The following is a 19,367-nucleotide window of genomic DNA, read 5'->3' as shown; positions in this document are numbered from 1 at the left end:
TTCAGAGGGGGGTTTGTTATGACTGGCACCTGGCTTTGGCGACATCCACTTGACACATCTAAAGTTTTCAGTAATTGTTTCCTGCAATATAACGATCTTTATCTCTTGTGCTTCTTGCGGGATTGTCTTGCAGGTCACATAAAATGCTGTGGTGGGCAAGATTTGCCCCATGAGCCATGATTTTGACATGAGTGACTTAAGCAGAGGTGAATTTAGAGAAGTATTTAGTATATTCAACTGCTGTAAATGCGTGTGTCTCAAACTTGAGGCATAAAGCAGCTAAGTAGAAGTTTGAAAGTAGATAGGGTTTATTTATTTATATTTTATATTTTTTTGCCTGTGCTCCAGGCTGCCATCATGCTCTGTGGCCCGCTTTTATCCTGGCACACGCGTGTGCTTCCTGTTTATAGGTCAGCATGCAGCGCCGGCACGTGTTCTTTATCTTGCATTTGCGCCACACTGCATTTTTCCTCAGTGCTTTTTATGGGCGCAAGTCAAATCCCCAAGACAATGCTTTTGAAGAAGATATTGTCGCTGCAGTTCTATCTCCATTTTTTTCATTGTATATTTTTTTGCTTGAATGGTATATTTCCAACAATGGGAAAATGAAAACTGCCATGAAGATACTGCATGCACTTAACATTTACAAATCAGGTAAAACATTAAATTATAAATTTTAAGGTACTATCTTGTTAAATAATCCAGAAATATCACAAATTCAAGTCAAGCCAAGTCAAGTCATGTTTATTTGTATAGCCCTTAATCAAAAGAAAATCAAAACATACATTATCCATACATACATTTATAACATTAATTAACATTGAATAAAATCATAAAGCTTAATTATAATTAAAAACAATAACAAAACACAACACAAAAACTGAACATGGTTTTAGAAAATAATATTAGACACAAAACATGGAAATACAGAAGCACGATCAATTTTTTTACTTTAAACATTTTAAAAGCATTCTGAAGAAACATAACTAGAAAAAATACTTGAGAAAATGTCAAAAATGGACGATCAAAAAAGAAGTTATATAAATATTAAAACATCAACAAATGAGAACAAAACACAACTAAAACATAAAAAATGTGAACCTAATTGTAATATTTTTTTGCAATGCATTTTTTGCAGCAAGGATAATATAAAATCCTCTCCTTAAGAAAAAAAATATATATACAGTCCTGTCAGTCCCCTGTTGTCAGTCCGTCTGCAAACCTCAGTGAACACTAGGCAAGCCTTTTTCGACCCTGACTCCCACCTGTCCCGTTTTTTGCTCTCGTCTCTCTCCGGCTTCGACCCGTTTTGATCCTGACCGCGTCTGCTCTCCCGTCCCGGCTTACGACCCATTTTTGATCCCGACTACATCTACTCTCCCGTCCTGGCTTATGACTCGCTCCTGACCCCGACCACGCCTTGCTCTCCCAGTCCCGGCTACCGACACGTTTTTTCTGTCCCTGACACCGCCATCGCTCACTATGAAAAATCCACTTCCGCGTTCGGAGCACCATCCGGATACAAGAGCGAATTGCTTCCCACGTCCAGCGAACACCGGATCGTGGGCGCAGCCCTTTTTCCTTTCTCCAATAAAACTTGGGAGAAACGTGACGCAATTGGGTCCTGTTTCTGTTCTGGTCCTGACACAAATGAAAATGAATAAGAAATTTATTAAAAACAATATCAAAGTAAAACAAACATGCCAAACATTTAAAAGTAATTATTAAAACAAAGTAATTTAACCTCGCTTTAATAATACAAATATGTTACAAAATAAAAACTTAAACAAAAAAAGAACCCCAAATCAAATACATTAAAAATGTTAATATCCTATAATCAATTACAATTGATAAAAAATTACATGAATAAGAAATGGTACTAAATTTAAAGCAATAACATAAAACAAAAAAAACTTCCCGAAATGAGTGCACAAAACTGTGAAAACATTTATTGCGACTTACTCTTTTATTTTTTTTGTGCTTCTAAATGTCATGGCTCAAAAGTGTGAAAATACATTATATACTTTGCAACTTTTTTTTTGTTAATGCTAAATATCATTCCAATTCTTCCCATTACACTATTGTTCCGACGCACTATTCTGTTTTTTCACGAACAAATCACTCTTATTATGACCTGGGCCAGTCATGAAAGTACTATGTTGACAATATTTATTTTCTGCCTCTTATGTTTTTTTCCTCTTTAAAGTCTTTATTACATGTTTACCCTGGAGTGCCATGTCCAATCTCGCCGCATACATTGTTTCACAACCTTGACATTTTAAAGGACAATTCAATTCAAGAAACAAATCGATGTTTTTTTTTTTCTAATTGCTAGATTTCCTTCTTGGCAACATGCATTTTTGTTCTGCCTCTTCAACAAAGTCTTTTATCACATTCAATAATTAATGCGTGCCCTTTTCACTGATTCAGGATGATGATGATGTTTTAGTGGCATCACACATAATGGTCACGCCCTTTTAATCCGTATGGCGCAGTGAAGTGTTTCACATGGATAGCTTCACTATAAATGCTGCACACATGTATGAAATTTAAATATTCAAAAATCTATTGCGCAAGACTGCGGTTACAGTTTTATGGCTACCTGATGGGAGGAGTGGTGTGATTGCGTAATCTTATGACATGAAAAATGATTTAACTAAGCATGACTGAGATGTTTTAAATTTTTAATTTGGCTTTTATAGATCACTTGTGCAAGTAGAGGGTTATTTCCTTCAGGTGTAGTTTTTAGACTCTTTTTTTCACTGTAAGGATAGTTTGATATTTGACTAGAAGTTGAGTGGTTAACGCGAAAACCCACGGTGCGGAGGTCCAGGGTTCAATTCCAGCTACCTCTACCTTCGCGTGCAGAGTTTGTATGTTCTCCCCGTGCCTGCGTGTTTTTTTCCTCCGTTACTAAAGGTTAATGGGCCAGTCCAAATGGTCTCTATGTGTGAAAGAGCGAGTGGTTGTTTGTCTCTGTGTGCCCTGCGACTGGCTCGCAACCAGTTCAGGGTGTCCCCTGCCCACTGCCTGAAGATGGCTAGGATGGGCTCCATCACTCCCACAACCCTACTGAGGATTTGCGGCACAGAAAATGGATAGATGGATACACAGTAGATACCTGGGATACGATATTAATCTGTTCCGAGGTGGGAATTGTAAAGTGAGTGGGTGTCTAGAGCTGTGTTTCTCAACTAGTGGGTCACAGGCCTTTGTCATGGCAAAAAGTTGTGAAGAAAACCAAAATAACCGAACCAATTACACTTTTTACTGGTGGTGACACTGCCCTTCGAATGCAAGTTGACACCCGCCATTTCACACCACAAAAAAAATAGTAGTTTGTCCACTCAGATATTGTTATCTGTTTATTGCGGTTAATTGGGACCAGAACCCCCTGTGATGTGCGAAAATACACAGGGAGCCCCTTCAAACACAATTTTTTAACATCAGCTGTGCCAGAGCCCGCTCTCATCAATAGCTGCCTGGAGATATTGGATCATGGTTGCACAGGAGCTGTTCATTTAGGGCAGAAAGAATGAAAAAACAGAGCCGCCACGCATGACACAAATTTGATCTTTCCGCTCCCGCTCACAGCAAAAAACGATTTGGAATAATTGATCACGACTGCACAGGTGCTTTAGGTGGAAAGAACTGATAAAAAGAGACGCCTCTCATGATACAAAGTTGCCCTTTCAGCTCCTACTTTCAGCAACAGTTGATTGGAGATAACGGATCGCAACCCCAACCATGCATTTTGTTTTTGGACGGTCAAGAACGATATGCCTCTCAACAAAATTTCCTTGTGCTGTCCCCGTTAGCAATAATATGGGATTGAAGATAATGGATTGTGGTCGCACAAGTGCAGTTCATTTTAGGCAGCAATACAGTAATGTCACAAAAAGAGCCGCCAAGCTTGGCAAAAGTACGCTCTGCCTGCCATGATTACTGATTCGGGGCACCTGCGCCTGCCCCGGTGGCGCCAACAGCCCTGGACGCGGATTGGCTCCTTGCCAGTTTTTAAACCCCCCGGCTCCTCGTTACCGGCTTCCGATCGTTGTGAACCTTCAGCTCCCGCGAAGGCAAGCCTTCTGAACCTAAATCCCTGCTTTTGACTCCCGTACCTTTCCCGGCTTCGACCTGTTTCCCTTTGATCACGTCTCTGCTCCTGCGCCCCAGTAACCCGACCTAATTTTCCCTCTTCGACACCGCTATCGCCCGCCAGAGAAGTGTCACTTCCGCGTCCCGAGCAACCTGCTCCCCACAATCCACGATCACTGGATCGTGGGTGCCAGCTTACGTCTCTTTTTCAAATAAAACTAAGAAACTAACGCAATTGGGTTCCCGTCTCCGTTCCTGGTTCCTGACACTGCCGGTCCTGCTTGCAGCAAAATGCAATTGGGAAGAATAGATTGCAGCCGCACAAGTGCAGTTCACATTTAAGTGGATAGAACCGCAAAAAAAGTCCCCCATTTTGAATTTGCTGGTCTTTATCTTTTTCTTTTCTTTAAACATGAATATATTCCAAAATACCTTTCATCCAATACATTTGAGAAGTGGAAATGTTTTCTTGATTTTGATTGCAGCTTGTCATTAGGTATAATGGTGGGTCAGACCAGTTGAATCTAGAGCAGGGGTTGGAAACGTTTTTGACCCAAAGAGCCATAAAAGCAAACATTTTTTGATAGAGAAAGCCACACCATATATTTTAAAACAAAATTGAACAAAACCAGCAAACCTGCTCTCCAGACAAAAGTTAGTTCTTCAGCATATTTTATTTCACTGTGCGATGTTTGATGATTCGATTAAAATCAATGAAATGATAAAGCCAGAGCCCGTGTCCCGTATCAATATAAAAGACCACTTAAAATTGGTCTCCCTTCCGCAGTTATTTTGGAAAGCTGAGGCTCATTTCGTCATTTATGTCCTTAATATTTTTTTCAAAACAAGGTACAAGCAAAGTTCTTATTTAGAAATGTCACTGGGTGAGGAGTAGGAGTGCGCTCGCCCTGTGTATAGCTTGCCCATTCCTATCGCTCGCCCAATCAAATTGCTCTGGGTGCTTTTCCAGAGCTTCTGGCTGTTTAAAGTTTGTTATGTTGCTTTTCATCATAAAGTGTCACAACAATGAACATGGACTGTTTAATAAGCTTCCATATAAAGAATTAATTAGTGATTTACACTCAAAATGGGGTCCGTTGGTGTGACAACTTGACTGTAAACTGTAGTTAAAATTGTCTCCTATATACTGTAGACAATGGACTAAAACCTTGGTGCAGTCATTGGTGTCGTGACTCCGCATGAGAGACGATCGACACCGGTGGAAACAATATATTATATAATTGTGCAAGGAATATTTTATCTTTGAGCCATATGTACTCATAAATATAGTCATTTATGGATCGTGAGCCATAGGTTCCCGACACCAAGTCTTGCACGGTATAGCAATGTTATCCCCAATTGCATGACTTCATCAAGAGTCGCTTCAAACTAATGAATTCATCTAATTTTAAGCTGGAAACTCAATGTGTCCCCAAGCACCAAAACTAACTGAACAAAACACAATCATCAAGGAGGTGCAGCAAGGCTGCCATTAGGCCATTTTACCGCCGATATTAATTGCTAGATCATATCGGAGCCGTTGCACTTCTCGCTTGTTTTTCTTCTTCTGTTTATAGCACTCCTGTAACAAGCTCCCAACATATAAGCTATTGACGTTTTTCGAAAAGTGATTGATAAAACAATTAAGAAAACTTTTTAGTGAGAGAATATATCTTTCTAATAACAAGAAAAATGCATTACTTGTGGTGTTATAATTGTTTGTTGGATACATTATGAGTTTTTGATGCTAATGTTATGAACTAGTGACAGACCCATATGCTGGGAAGCGGGTAATGAGGGTGGCAAGCTCAAATTAGATCTTTAATAACACAACATAGGTGTAATACTAAACAAAAAAATAAAAAAAGAGACACAAACCAGCTGTGACTGTAACAATAACAATGTCTTCACAGCCTATGGTGTTGGAACAGTCAATATAAAGGCTCGGAATCATGAAAGTCAAGTGTGGGGAGATTGAATCTAGGTGTATGCATTTTCCATTACTCCCCCCATGTTGGCTCACTCTCGGGGAAGATTGTGTGCTATATCAAGAGAGCAAATGGTCAAAATGTGTGTAATATTCTAACCATCTGTCAATTTGGAAAAAAATTGCAGAACTCGCACCATTTTCATTTCAATCGTTGTATCTTTAACCACCATATTTTTTTCAATAAACGCTGTAGAAAACTTGATTTGAATGAATTGTTAGAATGGTCCTAGTTTGGCCCATAACACTTTTTCTCCATTTTTTGAAAAATTCCCCCCCTCCAAAATAATTTGGGAAATGTTTTTTTTTTCACATGAAAGCAATGGTACGTTAATAGTAACATATTGAGAAATCCATTTAGCTAAAAAAACTCTCAAATAAACTATTGAGGAAAGAGTTGGATAATAAACCTCTAAAATTTAATTTCTGAGATGCAAATGTGGGGGAGATGATTTTTTTTCCGCATGTCAGCAAGGGTATGCAATATCAGTGGGTATTTTTAAAAGTAAAATCCAATTGCTGGCATCAAAACGTTTACCCTCCAAAATGGCCATTAAACACCAAAAACTCAAAGTAATAATTCAGTTTTTATACTTGATTTAATTTCTCACTTTCATTATTATACGTTTTTAAGGGGGGGGGGGAATTGATAAATAAGTTACAATTGTACATATGGGACAGTTTTGGGAGAATTTTAATCTAGCATGTAGTTTTTTTGTCTTCTAATTCAGAGATCACCAACCTTTTCAAAAATGAGGAAAGGAAAAGTAATATTAGTTTGTTATGCATTTCTAAAATAATAACTTGTGTTATTGCTATGTTGTTAATAGGTTATTATTATGTTATTACCAGGTTAGAATTGAAATAGGCTCCATCTGCATTATATAAGGGCACTGTGTGATTCACATATCGGTTCAGGCTTTAAGGATCCTTTCACCGCCTGGGTCATCAGGCACCACTGCAGACGCAACTCTGGACAGCTTTCTCCACTGCTGATGGTTCTTGGCCTGAGTTTGGGTTGTGGCAAGGTTGGCACTTGTCAATTCCTTGATGTTGTCAGCCCTTTTCTTTTTCTGTCTTCATCTCCTCCTGCCCCCTTGGACTGTGACTCAGAGAATTATCTTGGCCAGTCCTGATGATTTTCTGACGTGACCATACCACTGCCTATTTCGTTTGCACACAGTTGACGACAGTTCTTCGTAGTGTCCAATGTGCCCTCTAAAGGTGTTGCCCAATGTTTCATTTAACAGGATGTGTAGCTGGTGCTGAGGAATTTCCTATAGCATTGTATCTCCTCATTTTTCTCAAAACTTGGGAAGACCTGATCATGTATTTATGGACACATGTCAATGATTTCCTGTTGGAAAAGAAATGCCCTAGAAATTTTTAATAACCCATCACTGGTGGGCTTTTTTCAGAACCTGTCAGCAGGCAACTCAGTTGTTCCTAACCCATGGCTACCATGTTGGTGGCTCCTGCTCTCGGGGAACACTATTGAATTGTTCTGCATTAAACTACAGATCCTTCTAAAATAAATCAGCATATTTCTACAAAGTTAATTATTTTCTGTATTTTACCAATAAACATTAGACTCTCATACATTTTAGATTCATTACACACAACTGAACACTAGTTCAGCCTTTTATTGCTTTAATATTGATGATTTTGGCAAAAAAAATATTGAGGAAAAAACAAAAATCCCTATCCCAAATAACTAGCATATTTCATCCGACGAATAAAAAAGTTTTTTTTTTCTTTTTAAAGGTCAACCTTCAAATAATTATGTGCAGTCATGCACTCAATACTTGGTCGGGTATGTTTTTGCAGAAGTACGGCATGGCAGGCAATCAGGCTGTGGCACTGCTGAGGTCTTATGGAGGCCCAGGATGCTTCGACAGCGGCGTTATGCTCATTCACAGTGTTTGGTCTGGTGTCTCTCAACTTCCTCTTCATATTATCCCACAGATTCTCTATGGGGTTCATGTCAGGAGAGTGTGCAGGTCAATTGAGCACAGTAACACCATGGTCAGTAAACCATTTCAGGGGTTTTGGCACTGTAAGCAGCTTCATCTATATAAAGTTTTCAGCAGATGGAAGCATGAAGTGCTCCTAAATTTTCTGATAGCAAGCTGCATTGACCTTGCCCTTGATAAAACCCGGTGCACCAACAGCAGTAGCTGACAAGGCGCCCCAGACCATCCCGGACTGTGGGTACTTGACACTGGACATCAGGCATTTTGGCCTTTCCATATCCCCAGTCTTCCTCCTGACTCTGGACTTTGATTTATGATGGACATGCAAAATTTGCTTTTATCCGTAAAATAAATAATATTAAAACAATAAAATACCTGAAATATTTCAGTTAATGTGCAATAAAACTAAAATACATAAGTCTAATGTTTATCAGTACATTACAGAAAATAAAGACCTTTGTCACAATATGCTAATTTTTTTTAGAAGGAACTGTATGTTTTAGCATACTGTGGATAACTAGCCATAGAGGCTAATACATTTTAGTAATTGTGTGACACCGTCTGTCATAACAAACTAGAGCATCTATTATGGTTTTTGGAACCGTTCTGTCATGTTGTTTTTTCGTCAATTCAGAATCAGTCTAAAACCTAAGTGCTGACTTCTGCGTACAAAAGACAAAGGAAGGAAACACAGTTGGAGGAGAGAGTGTAGCGCAGAAGCAAATCCTCTTTTCCTCGCTCCGACTTTAATCCTTTGAGCCTGACGCTCGCTGTCCGGCAAAGCGGCTGATTGGGCGAGAGTAGGTAACGCCAGAATGGGATGTCGGGCCTTGATGTGATGTCCACATCGATGAAGAAGATCAGGTGACTGACCTTTGGCAATAAGCTAGCTTGTTTATGATATTCTGCAGCAAAACAGACTCCCATTGTTTCTAAAGTCTTTCGCGAGACATTGGTGTGCTGCAGGAGATGGTTTGATATCTGTGTTAGGATCTGGTGTCGCACCCATTTTCCTAGAAGCAGTAGTGTGAAATGAGCCAGAAAAATGAGGTGCAGGTGCGGACACCGTTTAAAGAGATTACAAAAGACCATTTGTTTTTCAATTAGGCACAGAACATGTAGTGTTCCTCCCCACAATCATGCAGATATGCTTCAAAATATTCCATGCACTGTGGATCTCGAGAATATAATTCTCAAAGATGACAGTTTGACTTCATATCTACTGTGAAGTCACCGGATGACAATTCAGACTCAAAACAATTGCGGGTCACGTTTAACAACAGATGGCGATTGTCTTAATCAGCAAAGGCATAGCCCTTATTTTTGCGTGGACCAATTGGAAATTTGCTTACCATGTCACTGGAGGATATATGCTGGTTTTGTCCGAGTTGCGTGCTTTGATCATCAAAAGCTGAGTGGTGTAGAGTGTGTTTCTTTTTTTTGCCTTCAACTTTCGTGTTTTTCGCCACGTGTCTTGAAATTAAAATAATATTGTCCGCAGTTAGTATGCGGGCTCCTGAAGGCTTCCAGTTTTGAATGGTCCAGGTAGGCTAGCTGGCTTGCCTGTCATGCTTATTGGTTTTTCTCCCTTTTGGGTGTGTGTTTGTTGCTATGGTAGCTTTTTGTTGTTGGCTCACAGTTTTTCTGGCTGCTTACTGCATGTTTTCGGTCAGCCAGCCTCCCGTTTTTTCTCGCCGATGGGTCCCCAGTCCAGGGTTGGGTAGGGTTACTTTAACTGGATTACTTTCAATTACTTTAAGATTACTCCAATACCAAATATGTTAATAAAAGACAAAAGAAACTAAATATGAATAAAATTACTAAATTTTGTGCAGGCTTGAGGAGTAACGGAATACATGGAACGGCAAAAATTATGTTGGCAAGCTGTTTGGATTTATTTTCATTTTGTTTCTGTTGCATTTTATGTTAGTTTTGCCGGAGATCCAAGAGATCAAAGCCAGGAGAGAAAGCTTACCATGTGTTGTGACTCATAATTTTATTCACATTTAGTTTCTTTTGTCTTTTATTAGCATATTTGGTATTGGAGTAATCCAAAAGTAATTGAAAGTAATACAGTTAAAGTAAATCTACCCAACCCTGCCCCAGTCTTACTCTATAGCAGGGGTGGCTAACCTGGTCCTGGATGTTTTGGAGGTTTCTCTGCTCCAACACAGGTGACGCCAGTTTTCAGCTTGTTAGCAGGCTTTGTGAGAGCTTGATAACGTTTCAGGTGATTGGAATCACCTGTATTGGAGCAGAGAAACTTCCAAAACATGCAGGACATGCGGCTCTCCAGGACCGGGTTAGCCACCCCTGTTCTATAGCAACAGGCTGGCCTGCCGTGATCGTTTGGTATATTTACGGCTGGGTTCGTGTTTGTTGCCATTGTATTTTTTTGTTGATGTTGGCTCCGGCTTATCCTGGTTGCCCACGGCATGCTTTTGGTTGGACAGCCTCCTTTTTTTCTGCCAATCGGTCTGGGTAAGTCTTCTTTTAGAGACTGGCTAGCCGGCTGTGTCCCAGGCACTTTAGCCACTGTTAGTTCTCTGTGTGTCATTTTTACCAGGTCATCCTATTTTGTCTGCTTATCATTTGTTATACCATATTTGCACCCACCTGCGACACGCCTAGGCATTATCCACAAAAACTACCAAAACTTTGCTTAAAACACAAAACGTTTTTGATTAAATAACACGTAAACCAATATGATGACTGGCTTGCTATTGTGCTAGTGTTCTTAGCATGACGTCACAGCTCAGGAAGTCAAAGAGAATAATAATAATAATAATAATAATTTCCTTGTATTGTCATTCTGTGTAACAATGTACACAGAACGAAATGTCGATTGCACCTGACCCGTTGTAGCGAGCCGATGCAGCCGCAGCCAACAGAGGGCGCCGCCGACCACTTTTTAAGTCTTAGGAATGACTCGGCCGGGGCGCGAACCCGAACCTCCCAGTCTCAAAGCGGGCGCCTTACCATCTAGGCAGACTGTCTACAAGATGGATCATCTTGGAAGCTAATTGGAATATACCAATGACACCTATATAGATGTTATGCAAAGACATGTCCTTTTTTCTCACATTTTGTATGTTTTATAATTTGGGTATCCCTTTTGTCACAAACCAGGACAGGAAACAGGAATGAGAACCCAATCGCGTAACGTACTCACAATTTATTGAGGAGAGGAGGAATGAGCGCAACTCGATCCAGGGATCGATGGTCACGGAAGTAGATTGAAATCAGAACGAAGGAATGGTCAAAATCAAACAGATCGGGCCCAAATTAAAACAGGATCAAAACACAGGCAAATTAACAGGACTTGGCATATCACAAAGAGTCTAGCAGGAGTTTCGCAGACGCTCTGACACCAGGCGACTCACAAGACAGCGTTAAGTAGTCAGGCAGCAATCTGTCAACGCATTTCAGCTGGTGTCAATGGGTGGAGCCAATCGGGCGCCGTGGCAGCCGTGACAGAACCTGGCGCCACACGGCGCGGACCAATTGGGCGCAATGGCAATTGTGACACCTTTAAGCACAGGTGTGCTCAGTTCTGCCACTCCTATCAGTTTGGTGCCCTCTCGAGGGAGATGGCGTTCAAATTTCTGTCCATTTGATTAGGTCTGCAAGAGATCATCTGATTAATATTAATATTCTTCCTCAACAGTGGATGGCATTTTGTTTTCTAATGTCTTTTACAAAAATCTGCTCTGATGGTATAGTTGGGAAAAAAAAAAGGTTGACTCGTGCCTTTTAAAGTTGACGTTTACACTGCTCAAAAAGTGTAAGGTCTTTTGAGACTCTTGTGATTAACAGCTATACAAATAAACACATCCAAACCTGCGAGTCATTTTTAGCTTCTGCAAAGTCGACTGCCCTCAAATTTGAAAAAGAATGAAGGTAGTCTCTTGGAACTATTTGGAGCTGGCTGCATTACATCTAATAAAGGGATAAAAGGCCATAGTGCGTTTTTTAAAGAAAGAATCCCAAATTAAAAAAAAAAATTGTCCACAACCCTAATGAGGATAGCAAAATGAATGAGTGAATAATTTCTAATGAATGTAATGGTTATCCTGAAACGGGGTTTATCTCATGTGCGGCCCCTTCCCAAGGCTTCTTAATTTTCCTAATGCTGAGGTTTTATGGTTTTTCTTTGCCTTCATGTAGGTTTCACATCAGGGGACGGTGTCATGGTAGTCCGTGCAGCCCTCTGAAACTCTTTGTGATTAGGGGTTATACAAATAAACATGACTTCATTTGAGCCGCTTCAATTTGGAAGGAATATGCTGCATTACAGTCCATGTGTGTAAATGTGCCAAAAATTGCTCCAGTGAGGCAAAATATTTAAAAAAAACAACAACAACAAAAAACGCATTTACAATGAAAGGAGCCACTATGATAGGTAAGGAATTGGCTGCATTTCTGTTAACAAAGGTGTGAAAATGACATGACTTACTCAAGAGAAGCGAGACACTAAAAAAAGAATAGTAATTTGAAATGAAGAGAGCCGCTTCGATTGGTTAGGGGTCGGCTGCATTCCACTCAACAAGAGTGGTAAGTGCCACAATTTACTCCGGTAAACCAAAAAAGATAAATAAAGAGAACTAATTTGCAATGAAGGGAGCCGTTTCGATTGATCAGGAATTGGCTGCATTCCATCCAATATACAGTAGGTGTTAAATGCCACCATTTACTCCAGTGAAGCAAAATACTAAAATCAAGAAATTCATTTAATTAAGGGAGCAGCTTTGATTGGTTAGGCGTAGCTGCATTAGAACATGGTTGTCAAAATGGCATGATGTGCTCGAGTGAAAAAAATACTAAAATAAAAACTCATTTGCAAAGTGAGGCTGTGCTTTTTGTTGAATGAAGTGCGAGGCCCAAAGTTTCGAATATTAATTTTGAAAAATATCATTTATGCGGCTGCAATTGGCTGGCAACCAGTTCAGGGTGTCCCCTGCCCACTGCCCGATGATTGCTGGGATGGGCTCCAGCACCCCCGCGACCCTACTGAGGATAAGCGGTGCAGCTAATGAGATGAGATGAGATCATTTATGCGGTTTAATGTGGTAAAGTCATTGTAAATTAACAAAATTAAATCTATGAATCATAAGAAAGAACTTTTAATACCATAATTACATTTTTTAAATGCAGTTTTACTTTGATTAACACTGTCGCCAATTTCCATTTATAAATGTCATAGGGAGACGAGTAGGCGCCCCGGGGGGAAATTAAAAGAAGACGCCTCTGTCAGACAGGAAGCAGTACCCCCGCACTAAGATAAGAACATGATCAATTATAAACGGATGGAAAAATGCCCTGCGAGGAACCGAAAAGACACTTACCATTCCCCTAATCATGGACATCAAATCACTTGTATATATTTGGCATCGCTTGCCTTGCTGCAAATGTAAAATATGAACATAAATATTTTAGAGTGTAAAAAAGTGGGTGATGAAATATTAAATAGAAGATGAGCGCAGGATGGAGATACATCAGAGGAAGCTGCAAGTTTAAGCGATCTGAGACTCCAATATTACATGACGAGAAATTAGCAACATAAAGAAGCCTATTTTGTAGGGGGGATTATATTCATGATTATGTCAGATTAGGTTTCCAAAATTGTGCCGGCTTCCTTGATCAGCACTATAAATCATGTTTTGGTATCCTAGCGTACAATTCCTGAGCAGAAAATGTCACTTGTATGTGCTGAAAACTGTGTTAAACAGCTATTGTTGCACCAAGCTGGGGATGAATTGATTTTGATCTTTAAATTGGATGCATCAGGATGAATGGTTTGAGTAAGTGGGTTCTGTTCTTTAGTACTCTGGGTGTTAGAAGCACACACGAGCTTCACTTATCAATAATGCTTTGACAAGAATAATAAAATAACATTTTAAAAAAGGAAAGCAAATAAAGAATAAAACTAATTCTGCCTGTGTTTGTTTTGTTCATTTTAAGTATTATTGTTCTTATTTGACAATATGTGTACAGCTTTTCTCATATTTATTGAAATCACTTTTAGTATTCAATTTCTCATTTAACCATAATATAACATTTCTAGTAGAATATCAAGCAATATTTTGTATATAATTGTCAAGACCAAAACGGAAACAGGACCCAATTGCGTAACGTTTATCACAAGTTTTATCGAAAGAAAGAGGAAGGGTTGCTCCCACGATCCGGTGTTCGCTGGACGCGGGAAGCAAGTTGCTCTCGCATTAGGATTGTGATCCGAGTACGGAAGTGGGTCTTCCGTAGCGAGCGATGGCAGTGTCAGGGACGGAAAAAACAGGTCGGTAGCTGGGACAGGGAGAGCAAAAACGTGGTCAAGGTTGGAACCAAGTCGTGAGCCAGAACGGGAGAGTAGACGTAGTCGGGATCAAAATGGGTCGTAAGCCGGGACGGGAGAGCAGACGTGGTTGGGATCAAAACAGATCGTAGCCGGACACAAACGGGAGCAAAAACGGGACAGGCGGGAGTCGGGGTCAAAAAGGCTTGCCTTGTAAAAACAGATGTTCGCAGACGGACTGACAACCGGGGAGAAACAGGACTGGGATTAAATAGGGACTTGGAGCCAATCAGAGCCCACAGCGAAAAGAGACAATAATGATAGTATTATTTTATCTTGTTTACATATTTTTCTAGCTGGCAGATAATTTTGAAAATTATACTTCTTATTTGACCTATATAGTATTTGATAAAGTAACTTTAATATTATTTTTCTAATTTTATTGTATTTGAACTTTTCGAGTAAAATTTAGGGGAAAATATATTTGTGTAATATATCAGTTTCTCATTTTCTTTGTAAACTTACTTTGGAAATGTTGTTTAATAAAAGTACCCAAAACTACACCCCTAAAATAATACTAATTAAAACGATATTAAATTAGAAAAGGAAAATTTTTTTGAATTGTATTATATCGTGGTTGTCCTGTGAAAAATACTTCTCTATTTTTGGTAATTTTTCTTTACAGTTTTACATTATAAACATTCCATAAATTTCACATTGTTAACATTTGATAAATGCCGAATAATTAAAAAAAATGTAAAGACAAAGATATGTTTTTCACATTATCTTTAATTTATTTTTTATTTAGATTTAAAAAAAAGACTAAATCGACCAACATTTCCGAGTGCTGCACATAATTTTAGCTTAAGTTAGATTTCATTAAGTTGTTGTCAAGAACCGGAACAAGATCAGGACCCAAATGCGTGATGTTTCTCACACAAGCCTTTTATTTTACTGGAAATGGAGTCATTCATGTTAGGCAGCAGTCTGGCGTGGAATGATAGGAAGCCAGAGGCCGACGAGATCGATACCAATTGCCCGAGCAGATATCGGACGGATGGGGTCGATACCGGACAGGACGGGACAGACAGGATTGATATCAAAACAGGATATCGAAATTATGCAGGACAAACTAGACGGGAACGAAACAGGAAACCGATATTAAACAGGACAAAATAAACGGGAACAATACCGGACAGGAAATACCAACAGGAAATAGGACCGTGTCAAAACCCACGTCTTGCGGAGCAGAGTTTTGTTGATGGACTTACAAAAGGTGATTGAGAGCACTGAGCTTAAATAGAAGTAAAGCCAATTTGTCAACGAGCCGCAGCTGGCGCCACACGGGCGGGGCCAATTGGGCGCCATGGCAACCATGACAGTTGTATTATGTATTAACCCTTAAGTTGTATTTTTTTTATTTTAAAAATAAATTATTATTTCAAACTGGTGGAACAATGATTTATTTTAAATACATTTAAAAAGATGTGATGACGAAAATGTTGGGAAAATGATTATTTTCCCAGCAAAGCAATACAATTTTACTCAGAAAGTTGATTGTTTTACTTGCTAAATCTATGTAGTGAACACAGTAAGGATGTGACGTCACCTGTGATCAATTTTAAACCTTTCACCTTTAAAAATCTTTGCTATCATTAAAATGTTAGCTTGCATTTTCTTTGGCAGCGACTGCAACTTGTGACCTTTTGTCTCGTATTTTTTTCCCAGTTTCGTGGTCGTCGAGTTCAAGGTTCAACACCCACCATGGCTGACGAAGCGGACATGCGCAATGAACTGGCCGACCTGCAGACTCGCGCCGACCAGATAGCAGATGAGGTAAAACGTTAATGTCGACACCCTTCGGTCCTCTTTGCCAGCTGAAAGGAGCTGGGAATAGCAGAGCGGCTCAAATGAACTTATTAAATATTAACAGCACATCATACTGAACCAGAGGAACTTAGGGAGCGTTATTGGATGGATGTGGTGATAGAAAGAGTGCAAGGATGGATTAGTGGGAAGAGGATAGGAAGAATACCTTGATTTAGGATGATCGCAAAATGGATTGAGAAATGGTTGCAGACATTAATTGTTGAACAGATGGATCAGTATATTAGTCTGTTGAAGAAGGAAGTACTGTGCCTAGAAAAAGTATTGTTCCCCTAACAACTTTATATCATATTGCCACATTTCAGGCTTCAAACTTCTAACTAGAAAATATTTTGAGACGAAATCACGAAGTAGAACCAAATTATGTCAACGTTTAATATTATACTTACAGAAAAAAGGAAAAGTTGTCACGAACCGAAGGAGGACCCAGATTCGTAACATTACTCACAAGTTAATAGAAATACAGAGGAAAGGCAGCGCCAGCGATTTAGTGCTCGCTGGACGCGGGACGCAAGCCGCTCACGGGATCGGAACGTGTTCCAAATGCGGAAGTGGATCTTCCGGAGCGGGAGTTCGTAGCATAGTTAGACGGAAAATCAGGTCATTAGCCGGGGCTAGAGAACAGAACGTGGTCGGGGTCAAAAAAAGCGTCGTTAGCCGGGATGGGAGATCAAAACGTGGTCGGGGTCAAAAAACGGGTCGTAGCAGGAGACAAACGGGTAAATCAGGAACGGACAAGTGGACGGGAGTCAGAGTCAAAAATGCTTGCCTTGTAAATACAGAATTTCGCTGAGGGACTGACAACAGGCGAGTGAAAGGACTGAGCTGAAATAGGATGGGGAAACAATCAGGTAACCCGCAGCAGCTGGCACCAAACGAGCGGGCACAGAAGAGTTCAATGAGTAATCATTACAAAAGTAGGTGCTGCAAAAAAATTGTCCCTCTCTTCTCTCTGGTCAGCCAACCTATTTCAGAACTTTCCTGATCACTTCTGAATGATCCGATGCCGACCTAAATGACTAACAATGACAAACAAATGCATCTGTTTGTCATTAAGTCTCACTTTCAATGCACCTGTTCTTTTATGGGCTCAGAAGTTTATGAAATCCAAAGAATGCATCAGGCATGTCCGGGATAAAGTTGTGGAAAAGTTCAAAGCAGGAATGGGATACAAAACAAGTTTGCAACATTTAAACATCTCCTGCGGCACTCTGCAAGCAATAATATCAAAATGGTGTGAGCATAAAACCACTGAGAATGTTACGTTTTAGAGGTGGATAGACCCACTTGGGGTGAAGAAAAAACTGGAGGCAGGGGTGCGCTAAAAGAGAGATTGCATTTAATAATGAAAAAGGTGGTACAAAGTACAAACAAACATGGGTTCACAAAACAAGGAAATGTCCAAGCCAAAAACAAAGACCAAAACCGGGAATGGAAAATGTATAGAGCAAAGTAACAGAGAAACCAGAAACATAAACCTGGCGTGGTTTTGGAAGTCAAAAGGAAAAAAAATGTCCGGACGACCTGTGATGTTCAAAATGTCCTCATAAAGGGTTCAGAATGATTGGGCACAGGTAGGTGGGTATTGAACATATCTGTATCCAGTTCAAACCTCAGTTTGGGCCTTCTGGTGGTAGGAGGCGTATCAGACCCGAAAAGTCTTGGGGCTGTGGTTGCAGCAAAAAGATGTTGCACAAAGTATTACCTCAAAATATTTTTTGCAACACCTACTTTTATTTTATTTTGTATTTTTTAGCACAATATAAAAAGTTGAATATGTTTAAATAAGTTTAAAGCCTGAAATATGGCAATATGTCAAAATGTTCTTGGGGGGCCAATACTTTTGCAAGGCACTGTTCAAATGATGACTTCAACGATGGAAGGATGAACGTCAGAAAGACTTATCTGTAAACTCAATGTGAACAATATAATGGGTGGAACAAACCAATGGATATATTTAGGGATGCTGGAAAGTTGATGACAAATGCATGGATTGACGCAGTGCAAGATGATAGAACGGATGGATGGATGGATGGATGGACCAAAGGTAGGCTGTTGGATGAATAGATAAATGGATGGACAAAAGGATGGAAGTGGCAAGCATAATAATAATCATGTCACAATAAGCCTATTGATGTGTCGTATGTTAATTTTGCTGTTGTTGTGTTCCAGTCTCTGGAGAGTACTCGTCGCATGCTGGCTCTGGTGGAGGAGGTGAGTTCACTGCCCGTTGTTCATCTCATCACCACACTGCCCCAAATCAACACTTCAGAAACAGTCATTTTCAGGCTGTGTCGCAAATGGAATCAAACACTCCCCTATGAGTTTCCAGTTTTAGACCAAATGACTTTTGTTGTTGTCATCTTTTGTCAGGTGTCTAAAAATAGTCCCGGTGTGCATAATGCCCTCCTTTAATAAGGCAAGAGCAGCTGGCCTTACACGAGCTCATCATGCTACATTTGCATAAATCGGGCTGGCAGCAGCTCAGCGGCTGCGGGCAATCTGCTGCAGGACTGAAGGGACGCGTGTTCGAGACCCGATAAACGCTCAGCCTCAATGAGCACACAACTTGCTTGGGCAAGGCGTGTCTTTGAGCAATAGAATGGGCACCGTTGCACAACCGTGGTTTCTTCAGCGAACAAAATAAGTATGGTGGTAGATGTGTTTGAATCAATTATCGAGCCTGTACTGCTAAATTAGCTAGTTTCCATATATGACAACACGTATGATCGATGAGCAAAACAGCACTCAGTACTGAATTTGTTACTTAGTTGGATTATTAGTTATTATCTTGTCAGTTTGTTTTTCATGCTAGTTAATTAATTGGTCAGGTATGTTAGGTAGTTACTCAAATGGCTAGGTAGCTTGCCAGTTACATAGTCCGTGTTCTTGTATTCATCTTGTCTACAAGCTAAAATATGTCTTTTTTTAGACATAACGCTTTGTTTTTCCCAAGTTATTCGTTAGTTAGTTAGTTAGTTTACTTTTTGTTAGTTGGTTTGGTTAGTGGGTTTGTTTGAGTAGAATGTTATGATTGTATTTTGTCGGACCACTAGTCAGCTGTTTGGTGAATAAGTACTGAATTTCTGGTTGAGGAATATGTAGTTTACATCTTAGTCACTACTTGGTA

At 39.9% G+C, this 19,367-nt stretch overlaps 1 protein-coding gene across 2 annotated transcripts in view; it reads left to right on the top strand.

Annotated features, from left to right (window-relative positions):
* LOC148367158 (synaptosomal-associated protein 25-A-like) overlaps positions 1-19,367 on the top strand; it is a 58,913-nt gene that overhangs the window by 10,096 nt on the left and 29,450 nt on the right. For both annotated transcript variants that reach the window (XM_088333976.1, XM_088333977.1), the window contains exons 2-3: positions 16,079-16,186; positions 18,410-18,451. In XM_088333976.1, the coding sequence (XP_088190102.1) occupies positions 16,115-16,186; positions 18,410-18,451 (114 nt within the window). In that variant the 5' untranslated portion in view covers positions 16,079-16,114. The remainder of the gene's footprint in view (positions 1-16,078; positions 16,187-18,409; positions 18,452-19,367) is intronic.

The sequence above is a fragment of the Urocampus carinirostris genome, chromosome 4 (assembly GCF_059441175.1).
Source record: "Urocampus carinirostris isolate Australia breed hairy pipefish chromosome 4, RoL_Ucar_1.0, whole genome shotgun sequence".
In the NCBI taxonomy this organism is placed as follows: domain Eukaryota; kingdom Metazoa; phylum Chordata; class Actinopteri; order Syngnathiformes; family Syngnathidae; genus Urocampus; species Urocampus carinirostris.
The sequence above is the reverse complement of the archived record's forward strand: the minus strand, read 5'-3'. Positions and strand labels throughout refer to the sequence as shown.